Source organism: Mus caroli, chromosome 4 (assembly GCF_900094665.2).
Source record: "Mus caroli chromosome 4, CAROLI_EIJ_v1.1, whole genome shotgun sequence".
Lineage (NCBI taxonomy): Eukaryota > Metazoa > Chordata > Mammalia > Rodentia > Muridae > Mus > Mus caroli.
This window is the reverse complement of record NC_034573.1, coordinates 47,227,371-47,239,696: the sequence shown is the minus strand read 5'-3', so window position 1 is coordinate 47,239,696 and position 12,326 is coordinate 47,227,371. Positions and strand designations below refer to the sequence as shown.

Here is a 12,326-nt window from a genome sequence, read left to right as displayed (position 1 = left end):
GCTCAGGACTAGGTGTGAAGCCAAGTCATATCTGTCAAAGGTTACTATCCAGTGCTCAGGATTAGGTGTGAAGCCAAGCAGAGCATGTGCTTAACACATACATGACCCTGGCTGGATTCAAAATCCCGGTACAGCCATGCTAAAAACAAAAATAAAAATACAGCTAGAATGCATAAAGAAAGCCTGTAACTTTAAAACAATAAATAAGTTATTTAATAAACAGAAAAACGAGTAAAAATTTCTTCAAGGAAAATATATAGACATTAACAAGTGCATAAAAACTGTTCCATCTCTCTCTCTGGTCACTAGAGAAATGGAAATCAAAACCATATCAAAAATATAGATTTATATCTAAGCACAGTAGTACATGCCTTTAATACTAGCACTCAGGAGGCAGAGGCAAATGGATCTCTGTTAGTTCAAGGCCAGCCTGGTCTACAAGTGAAATCCAGTATAGCTAGATCTACATAGCAAGACCCTGTCTCCAAAAGAAAAAAAAACAACCAAATAAACAACAACAAAAAATGATTCATAGCCTTTACGATGTCTGCCACCAAAACAAAAAAAAAACAGCAGGAGGCAAATGCTGATAAGGATGAGCGACTGGAATCGTTGTGCACAGCTGGTGGGATATCAAATAGTTCGGGCAGTGAGGAACGGGGAGGGTGAGGCACCTCAGAAAATGAAAAGTGTGGCTGCCACGTGGTCAGCACACTGCCAGCTGAAAGAATGGAAAGGAGTGTGTCTTCCTTCAGGTGTATCTGCCCGTCCACACTCAGCGCAGCACTACTCACAATGCATATGGAGAACGGGCAGCGGTGGCATGGCTCAGAGGCCACACAGAACAGGCAGTGATGGTGTGGCTTATAAAAATGTTACTCAGCCATTAGGAAGGCCCGGCTTGTGCAAGAGCAAGGACAGACCTTGGGAACATTATGCTACAGCTGCAATGGCGGCTAAGGACAAACGCTGCACAATTCCACTTGCATGAGACATCTATGGAATCAAAATAATGGAGCACACGGTACAGTTGCCAGGAGCAGAAAGGGGCAAATGAGGACTGATAGTTTAGGGGTGAAGAGTTTCAGCCTTGAGATAAAGACACAAAAGATCCCGAGTTCTGCTAGGCAACAGTATGGAGCAACAAGCTCTATCTGACGAGGGCAAACAGTAAATTTGTTATTTTTAACCATAACTTTTAAAAATATTAAAAGATATTTGTGACCCAAGACAAGGTAAACACCACCCTGACAAGACTTATCTCTGCCTCAAAACCTCAAGCCTGAAGCCGAAGCCACGGTCATGCAGCTGCACGCCTCGCCTCACCTGTAACTCCTGGGACTTGCGCACTTGCTCCTGCTTGATGGTGCTAATCATGCTTTCCTTTACATCATCCAATATAGAGTATAAGCTATCAAATTCTTCATCTAACTCTGAAAGTATGTTGGAAGAATTTTCCTGTTTTTAAAAACAAAATGAATATTTTATTGCAGAGTCATAAAGCATATAAAAACTAAATACATAAGCAAATGAATAGATTCATATCATAAACTACCTTACCCTAACGGAGTGGTTCTCAACCTTCCTAATGCTGTGACCCTTTAATACAATGTCTCATGGTGATCTGGAATCATAAATTATTTTGTTGCTACTCGATATCTGTAACTGTGTTACTGATATTAATAGTAATGTAAATATCTGATATTCATCTATTTCTTTAAGCAAGCCCTATCATTGGCATCTGCCTCACTATGTACAGTAAAAGAAATAGTTTGTTCTCCACTACTTTGCTTTTAATTGGCATTGGTAAACAGAAATGAGCAAGACCTTACTGCTTGCTTATAAACATGATGTCAGATGTCCCGGCCGCAACACTTGCTTTCCTTGTGTAGAATGCAGGGAGGACACAGGAAGCTAGTTTACTATTCTGTCCTTCTAAGGCACAGCTGCATTACATCATACTCTGAAGTCCACAGTGTTATTTATATAGATATTACTTAGCAATTATTCGACTATACAATTTTTGATAAAAATATTCATACCTGAACTCCTTTCAGTGTGTGATTTAGTGTATCAATGAAGTTCTGAATCTCATCATTCTTATTTGCCAGAGTTGAAATGATTCTTTGTAGAGCTTCCTAGGATTTAAAACAAAGTATTATCTTCTCAGAAAAGAAAACTTTAAGTCCCCTAACAAGCACTCTCTAGAGAAAGCTACAGAAGAGCGCATTGCATAAGACACAGGCTTCATGTAAAGCTCCTCTTTGTCGTCTCAAAGCCTGCGAGTGCACAGGACGGGTCATGCACCTGTCCTATTTAAACCATGTCACCTCTAGTACACAACACCACCCCCTCAATACAGGGTACACTGAAAATAATCAACATAGCCTTGGCTGGCCTAGAACTCACTTTGTAGACCAGGCTGGCCTCCAGCTGAAAGAAACCTGCCTGCCTCTGCCTCCCAGCAGCTAGGAGTAAAGGCGTGTGCCACCAGGCATGGCTTTATTTCATATCAACAGTATTATTTTAAACCAAACACAGCCATGATGCTAAAGCAAATAGGAGCTTTTAATACTGTATCAGGGCACGAAGAATAAAGGTGAGAAGATTGAAAGCCAATATATTTGTTTACAAAAATAAAAATAGAAATTTTAGAAATATGAAGGGCTAAGCTGCAAATCTGCAACCAGAGTGGTATTAATTACTTGACCACATGAAGCTCTCCAGGATGGCCACTCACTGCCCAACACTAATAATCACTGTCCAGAAATGTGGGGCCACTGCAAGGAAATCAAGTTACTGCTCACGTCTCAGGCTTTTCTTATTGGAGTACATTAATTGTACAAAATAATGGGCGTCAGCATGTCATTTTCAGATATGTATGTGATATAATTTGATGATATCGTCCCATTTAGTTAATTTGAATGTATAGAGGTATGTGTGACCTGTATTGACATAGTGGACAGTATAGCGCTAATTGCTTAATAACTTCACAAGTAATAATGAGGGAAAACTCAGTAAAAATCAAATGTAAGTACTTTTCCTGTATAACATTTCCCAGAAGGCGCTACCTTTAAGCACCTTCATGTTTAACTATATTGGTAAAGCCTATAAAAAAACTTCCCAGGACCAAGGTTCTTTTCAACATCTTGGACATGGATAAAGGGGTTATATATAAAGTTCTCAGGAAACGAAGAGGACAATCGATGCAACATTAATGCAAATTAAAACCAATCACAGCAAATATCATCTAATTCTCACAATCCCTGGAGCTAAGGAGGCATAGTCATCCCTGAGCTCAACTCAGGGGCTCTATGCTTTCTTCACTTACCCACACCACAGCTTCCCACCCTCATCCTTGTACTATTTAAAAACAATACAATGAAGGTATGCTAGGAAAAGGACTACAGGCCCCAAGAGCTAGCTTTGACCTGTCCGTGCTCTTCCCAGAAATAAGTATACAGATCAGAATGGCATCATGCAGTCAGGACTCTGGAGGGGCAGGCACAGTCAGAGGGGCCACAGTGCTTCTGAAGAGATGTAAAAAGGAGACCCTAGTCTTCCATGTAACACAGCTTCTTGAAGATTCTTCTGACTCTTCTCTGGTGCAGTGTCAGTCATCTTTAAGTATGTAAAGCAACACAGTCGGCATATGAACAGAACTACACCATCCTCTGCCTTTTACAGGAGGTGCCAAATCATATGATCTGGTTCATTCTGGGTAACAGACAGCTTCTGATGCTCATAAGGGCAAGTGCTTAGTCCTGCAATGGTCCTTAAAGACCTTAAAAGCTTAAAAATTGACTTAAAAGCTGCTCCCCAGAGTAGAATTACTGGAAGAGAGTGGAATCATTAAGTGGAGGCTAGTAGATCATAGGGGTGTGCTCTTGAAGGGAGGACCCCAATCTCTTCCTCTCTCTCATCTCCTCAGCTATGGAGTGAGTTCTGCATCATCACATGATCCATGTCATGATGGTCCTCCCCACAGGACCTAAGGCAAAAGGGTCAAAGATGACCAGGAGCTAAACCCCATAAAACTGTGAGCTCAAATTAACCCTCCACTTAGTTACTGCAGTAAGGGAAGCTGCATTCATCCATCTTACACAAGACAAGAAAGTGGAGACTTAACTAGCTGCCGAAGTTATACTGTTAGAGATACAGATGGGTTTAGTCGCAGTCCAAAGCCCATGTCCTCAACCACTTTGGAATACAGTCTCTAAACCCAATTAATTTGTGTCATTTAGTATAACCATATGATGAATTTAATATTCCTTAGTAGTTTGCTTGTTAAGTTTTTAATGGCATAATTTTTAGAAATTCCACAGTAGAGACTCACAATTAAACTTAAGCTCTGTTCACTGTCAAGTACATGTAGCAAACTCAAGGGTGACTTAAAGATGCTGACACTGCACCAGAGCAGAGTCAGAAGAATCTTCAAGAAGCTGTGTTACTCTATGGAAATGAATGGCCAGGTCCCAAGGGATGCAGCCCAACAGCAAAGTTGCAATGATCATGATCTGTGCATGCTCAATAAAAACTAAAGTACAAATGCAGAGCAATGTTCACAGAAGAGAAAATCTCTCTGAGCATTAGGAGGCAACTGTGAGAATGCTGGGGACAAATGTGCATTGCCTTGGCTATATAAGCTATGAGTCACATGGACTTTTTCAATGAAAAGCTTGCTCATTTTTTTTTAAGCTTCTGTTATTCTTCTGTTATGCTTCTACAATCAAACATACCTAAATACTCCAATTTTTATTATGTCTTCATAATAACTCTTCTACATCATGATGAGTAACCCACCTGCTGAAAATAGACTTTCATATCATAATGGTATCAGAGTGCAGCCTTTACCAGCTGCCGAGTTCTCATTCTTAGGGTAGTGCTGGCCAACAGAAACAGTGTGAGCCAATCGCAGCCACATCACAAAATAAACGAGAAACAGATGTAGTCATTGTGGGACTTGACTTAACCAGGTATGTCTAAAATAGCATTCTAACTTATAGTAAATAGTCAACCACTACATAGCCTGGTATGGTAACAAAACACTTGTAGTCCCTGCTACGTAGGAAGCAGAAGCAGGAGGATTGCTTGAGTCCAAGAGTTCAAGGCCAGACTGCATAGAACAACACAGTAAGATACCAATTTAAAAAACAAATTTAAAAAGGTTTACCAATTATGAATGCTCCTGTTTTTAGGAGCACATTACAAGGGGCTGGAGGTTAATTGAGCTCGTTGCTCTCTGTGTTTGATTCAGAGCACCACATGGTAGCTCATGAGCATCTCTAACTCCAGTTTGAAGGGATCTGATGCCATCTTCTGACTTCAGCAGGGGCTAAGCATGCATGTGCTACACAAAGTAGATTTTCCTTATCTGTTTATAGCATGCGAGATTCTTGAATTCTAAGTGCTGTATGTGGAAATAAGTGGAAATGGTCAAACTAAGTTTCTTTACCAGAGTTTCAGAGTTTCACTAATTTCTAAGTTTTTATTTGTGTAATTACTAGCACTAGAACATATAAAATCCTATAAAGTTATCAACTCTCAGAAAAAGAAAAATAAGAAATGATGCAGAGGCAGCATTACTCTCAGAGCCTAAAGCCTCTTAGAAACCACAACAACCAGAGGGAAATGAATGCACTCTGCAGGAAAAACGCACACTGATCACCAATACTTCTCATTGGAGCAGAATTTGGGGAGATCACAAAGTAAAAATTGAAACTGACCAAATAAGACTGTACCCAAGGATAGCCTTCATGTGAGTTATCAAACCCAATGCCCCACCAGCATAGTGTCTATTTTGTATGATACTGTTTAATAACTCCAAAATAGCCATCTTTATATTACAATTAATCTTATTTTTACCATTTCCATTTAATTCATCTGAAATTCTTGCCATTATCAAGGCAAAAATCAGAGACCCCTTTTCAAACTGTATTGGTCCAGGAAGTATTACAGCAGCTGTTCTGGAAAGAAGTTCACATCGATTTCCAATACTACTGTGACAATTTTTTTTAAGATTTATTTATTTTTTATGAATCTGAGAGGTTTGCCTGACCACAGAGGCCACATGCCCATGGAGGGTAGGAGAGGTTGTTGAATTCCTTGGAACTAGAATTACAGCTAGCTGTAAGCTAGCATGTAGGTGCTAGAGACCAGCTACAGTCCTCTGCAAGAGCACTGTGTTCTTAACAACTGAGTCACTTCTCCAGCTCTGTGATGGTAAATTTTAATTGTCAATTTGACACAATCTAGAATCACCTGGAAAGGAATCTGAAGAAGGACTCTCTAGATTAACCTGGCCCATCAGAGTGTCTATAGAGGATTATACTGACTATATTGACATTAATGAGGCTTACCCACTGTGGGTGGCACAACTGCCTGGGCAGGGTTAGTAACCGAGAGAGCAAGCTGACCATTAGAATATATGCTACATTAACGCACTGCTCTCTGCTCTTGACTATGGATGTCATGTGACAGCTGCTGCAAGCTCCTGCTACCTTGACTTCCCCATAATCAGGGACTGTAAGGTCTAGAGCTGTGGTTAAATAAACCCAGTCTTAAGATGCTTTTGTCAAGGAATTTTTATCACAGCAACAAGAAAGGAATCTAATACAGCTACTGAGCACATTATATACTGCAGAAGAAGCAAACTACTAGATCAATAACAGAAACCAATGTGACACTGGCAGCTAATGCAGATACAATGCTTCTATATTTAATAACCTCAAAGTCCCCCAAGGACAGACTACTGAGAAAAAGGGCCCAGCATCTCTGAATCCACTTGACCTTTAATCTATGTTATGGAGAGGCCAAGCAACTGCAAAGGACTCTGGTCAATAGCTTATACTTAGTGTAATAAACAAGTCCAGGATCCACGAGAAGTATTGAGAACTAAATATGAAGGGCACCAGTGGCTTCAACCATTCTGCTCCAAGGATGGGACTCCCTAACCCAGGTTGGGAAGGCAGAACCACAGAAGAGCCTGGAGCACAACAGAACAGAAAACAATTTACAAGTACAGTATTTAAGATGAACTTTAAAAATGCCTGAAGGATAATAATGTGACCTGCATTTGGAAACTTGGCTTTAACACGTATATCAGACAAGAGTTCTCTCTAGGGTGACAGGGCTCAGGGAAGAGGTGTATACAGAGATGGCATGTGACTACTCTGGGAATGTGCTGGGTGAGAACAGGCTGAATAGGTGCCAAAGCAGCAGGGTCTTCATTTGTTTGTTTGTTTGCTTGTTTGTTTTTAAGTGATTTCTAAATATAACAGGCAACATGTCAGGGTATATATAAATATGTTCTGTATCCAACTACCTCAGTTAATCCCCCCAGAATTTCAAATTTCATCAACAGTTAAGTGGAAAGTTTTGGTTTCTTTGGAGATTCAGTTGTGTCACGTGATGTTTTTCTGGAAATTGTCTGAGAGGATGCTCTGTTGAGACAGACATGTGGGAGGATGGTTTGTTGAGAACAGACACATGGTGTTAGGCAAGGATGTAATTATATCCCAACAGACAGTGGGGCACTATGTTGCACTGGTTCACCTTGCCCCTCTTTGCTGGTCCTTGTTGGTCTTTGCTGGTGATGCTGTGGCATTGGTTCACCTTGCCTTCTTCACTGATCACTGTTATGACTTGGTAGAGAGAAAATGCACCAAGGCACTTCTCGTTCCAGCAGCTTCTTACCACTTCCACAGACTTGGACCGCCTGGCAGAGCCTTGCTGTCTTTTCTGGATCAAACTGCTATTGCTGATTCATCAACAGTGTGAGTGGACTGAGCTACCGCTGCTGATCTGTGGGAACTGAACTTCTGATATCCTGACAGTGAAGACTGGAACTGCCCAAAAGAACTATTTCTAGGCAGGTCCACATCCTCCTTTGCCCTAACAACCTTTCCTTTCCACTCTCTTTGGTGGGTGGTGGGCTAGAACTGAGGTTAAAGCATTTAAAAACCCTTATTAAAGTAGGATTTTGAAAACCTAAGCCTGCAAATAGTTTCCATAATGAGAACATAAATGAACTGATGCGGGCAGGGCAGAAGTCAAAGCCTGATGTTTCTACCAGTGTGGTAGACACCATGCAGGGCAGCAGCAGACCTGGAGCTTTCAGGCAGGAGCCTTTCCTCTGAGCCCCAGTGCATTCAATACACTCCCTACTTGAAATCTCACTTGGATGTGGCAAAAGCCCTTCAAAAGTCAACACATGATCATAATCTTCCCTCACTGACCCATGGCCATTCTTGTGTTCTACTTCCATAAAGGGCAAGGCAATCCAAAAATCCAAAAACTTCATCTTCCAACATTTCCTCCCCTCTGATTTATATACAACCTGCAGACAGCCACCAAGTTCTACTATTTTTAGATAGTCCTAAATAGTTCTAGATAGTTACTAACAAACCCTAGTACTAGTCACTATCACGTCTCAATCTATAGCAAAGCCCATGCTCAACTTTCTTCTCAATGTTTTTACTTTCCAATTAAAGCAATAAGACACCAACACATCTCTCAGTCACTTCTCAGTGCTTCCTGTATAAAGTAAAACACCCTCAACACAACATCCAAAGCCCACCTGATTGTTCCACGGCCTACCTTGACTGCTTCAATTTATAACAACTTTTTTGCTCTCTTCTCAGCTGTGCAGACTGTTTTGAGTTTCTCCAATAAGGTCTCTTTCCACCTTGGAGCCCTCACATTCCTAACTACGATTCTAAGACATACACAATGTACTAGTTAAACAAAGATTATAGGATGAGCATTGTGGTGTCTGTGATAGTATCCAGGCTCCTGGTGAAGGAAGGTACTCACAATGAAAACTGTTCATCTGCACCATGGAAATCTGTCTGCATCAAAGATGCCTACAAAGACCTGGAAATTCACGTCAGATCTCAAGCCTCCAGTTACCTTCCAAATATTAATGGGTATCATGATAAATATTAATAGATAAAGGCCATATAGAATCACTGGAGCTTATTTAGATAACTGTGCTTTATAAAGCTTCAGGCAGTAATAAGTGAAAGTTCTAAATAGGCTGGAAAAGAGACTGACAAATGCCAATTATGTCAGGTCATGACAAAACACACAGAGCAAATGTCTCCAGAGATGTGCTCTTAGCTGCTGTGCATGGTCACACAGAATAGTCACCAAAACACAAAAGTCTATGTCATAAGAATCAAGATATCAATTATTTGACTGTGAATTTAGAATAACACAACTGCTAAGCCAGCAATAAAAAGGGGGTTATAAATGGTATTGGATTCATTGGTTAGGAGCACTGGATGCTCTTTCAGAGGACCCAGGTTCAATTCCCAGCACCCACATGACTGCTCAGAGAGGTCTGCCACCCAAGTCCCAGGGAACCACCATGCTCTTCTGGCCTCCTCAGGCAGCAGGGATACATATGGACCACAAACATACATTCAAACAAAGCAGCCATACACATTTTAAATGAAGAATCTTATAAGATACTAATATCTTAATTTTCCAAAGATGGCATGAAGAAGTTCAAGTAGCTCTTCTAGAAGCTCAGAATTAATATGCCACAAGGCAGGATTCAGATGAAAACAGTTAATATTAACTATGACACTGTGCTGTCCAATAAGAAAATGATCAGAGATTCATGCATCACAAATATTACTAAGATTGTGCCTCAAAATTACAAGAAAAGACCCTGGAACTGACAAGCAGGTACTGCACGTCCCACCTACAGAGGGACAGTGCCTTCTGTTTCACACATGGCTGGTATGTACCAGAGCTTTCAGCCTAAAAGCAGTACATCATTATGGCAGAAAGGCTGAGCAGAGGACTGCTCCTGGCCATGATCAGGAAGCCAGAGAGAGAAGTGTGCAAGCCCACTAACCTGAAGACCTCCCGCAAGGCTCTCATCTACAGGGCTAAGCACTGGGGAACAGTCTTTAACACGGGGCTTTGGACGACTTCCCAGACCCAGGCCACAGCACCCTGCATGTCAATCATTTGTAAACTGGAATCTACAATGCTGCCGGTCACCACTTTGAAACAGCATTGTTCTGACTAATGTGCTCCAGCAACATCTGATAACTCCAATGCTGAGTCTTAATTTAGCTGCAGCCAATAGCAACAACAACAACAACAACAAAGCTCTGCCAACTTGGGCTACTTATCTAAAGCTACCCAGGAGTGTAACAAGCCCAGCACGATGGTGGGTTAACTTCCTGTTATAGAACAGATGACCTCCAACCATCAGGTCCACATGTTCTCTTCTATCGCTGATCATCCATGTGGCATGATTAAGAACTACTGACACATGGGCTCTTCTACCAGCATCTCAGACCAAGAGACTTCTGGGACAAATTCTACATTCATATTTATAACAGTTAGGATATACAAAACTAGAATCACTGGGAGTACCACTTACACCCCTGCAATTTAAAGAGGCTAATCCTTACTTCAGACAAATTATTAGTTAGCACTTCCAATGTCAAGAGTATTTTTAAAAAATCATTATAAGGGCTGCCAACAATTTATGGTTGCATAAAGATTTCAGAAGTTAACTTGATTTAGGTCATGCAGCTATCAATCAACAGCCCCAATTCAAATCCAGGCATTTGTTTGAGGAACGTCAGCTTTTACACTAGTGGCAACTACTGGCTCCATTGGGGCTGGAATACAAGGGTGTAGCAACCTTGGGGGAGGGGGGTGTCAGTGAATCCAGCTGTTGCCAGATGGCACCTCTTGTATCACTTCATACCTTGGTTCTCATCTGAATTAGGTAAGAAGACTTGACTATTAGAAGGCCTCATCTAGCAGGTAAGCTAAGACAGTAAGTCTTACCCGGTGAGTATAGCTACTGCAAATATTAACAAGAGTGTTTGGTCCAGGCATGATGCAAGAAGATAAGAAAGGAGAACTAAGATGTCAGGAATCTGACAATCATACAATAACTAACTGGTGGGGAAGCTCGGTGAGCAGCTGTGAGTAGTACTAAGTGTAAATGTAAGATTGGCTCGTTTGAACCACGGAACAATCCTGGTCATCTAACTCACCAACTGGGAGAATCGGCTAACACTAAAATGAACTGGCAGGATGGCGCATGCCTTTCTATTCTGAACTGGGTAAGACAGGGAGTCAGAGGAGGAGGAGGTAGTTTCCCTTCTAGGGGTGAGGGGATGTAAGCATGTGAGAGACTGAAGCGGTTTTAGCCAGGCAGAGAACTGTTCCACTCAGTGGTGTCAGAGGTGAGATGGAACCAACACTCCCTAGAGCACTGGGGAGAGGCTAAGCAAACATAAGCTTATGGTGAGCTCTCTTTAAGTCTTTATTGTAAATGTCCCATAACGTTTTGTTTTCTTTCTTTGTCAATGAGTTAAGCTACCAGAAGCAGCTGTTCAGGTCTTTGGATAGCAGCACACAGCCTTCCCTTATTCCAGGCACCCCTTCCATGGCAACTGGCCAGACAGCCCTCATGGTAGCCTGGCTGTCTTGGATACTTTACAATTACTGTGAGAATGTTCAGCTGCAAGGGTCAATACACCTAAATCCAGGACTCTTGCTCCAGGAGCCTTTTTCTCCAGTCACAACCACTTCAGACAACCTGGCCTGGCCTGGCCTGGTCTTGGAAAGCTTTGTGCCAGGAGACAAAACCTTGCTAGGTGAACCTCCTGAGTTTACAGCACAAGGCAGTGACCGGTGAGGCTGGAAGCTGGTATAATGACTGGCATGAACACTTTCCTTTATTTGTATGTCACTCCTCCCCTCCATGATATAACCAAGCTGTCCAGCATCCTCCAGTGCTACCTCCAATCTTGTAACTCTAGGCCCCATACATTCTCCTTCTCTCCTGATGAATCTGAAGTAGAATGGGCTGAAATGGTAGCACGAAAAACAAGCAATGGCCCTCGGAGTGGAGGTGGAGTGGCTGCCACCTCAGCAGCGACATCAAGAAGATAGTGATGAGTCCAGACAGCAGCAGGAACAGCAGTGGCAGAAGTAAAGGTAGTAGATGATAACCGGTGACAGAAATACAAAGAAAGACCACAAACACCATTCTCTTAGGCATGCCTAAGAGCCTCTAAACCTTGAAGGCTAGGGCCTTGACACCAGTAGCTCAAGAGCTAACTCATGCCACTACGGAGTCTAACATCCAAAACACTAGACCTGTGAAAGTGGCTGTCCCTGACTACTGGTGACTGCTGTTCTCACCTTGGTCGGGCCACTGGCAATTGGAGCCCTGGGGCAGTAAGCTTCTTACCAGACCACACTGGGCTAGGTGGCTCTAGCGTCTAAGGCCTGGGGCTATAAAGCTCTAGTTTTCAAGGTTTGGAGCTATAAGCCCCTGAGTC

General features: G+C 42.0%; 1 protein-coding gene across 5 annotated transcripts in view; it reads right to left on the bottom strand.

The window, feature by feature from the left end:
- The window catches only part of Fsd1l (fibronectin type III and SPRY domain containing 1 like), a 71,693-nt gene that overhangs the window by 54,191 nt on the left and 5,176 nt on the right, over positions 1 to 12,326 (bottom strand). For all 5 annotated transcript variants that reach the window (XM_029476078.1, XM_021160018.2, XM_029476076.1 and 2 more), the window contains exons 2-3: positions 2,043 to 2,138; positions 1,327 to 1,458 (exon numbers count right to left, since the gene is read on the bottom strand). Coding sequence is in view for 4 of the 5 variants with exons in the window: in XM_021160018.2 (XP_021015677.1) it covers positions 1,327 to 1,458; positions 2,043 to 2,138 (228 nt within the window). In the remaining variant the exon portion in view is untranslated. The remainder of the gene's footprint in view (positions 1 to 1,326; positions 1,459 to 2,042; positions 2,139 to 12,326) is intronic.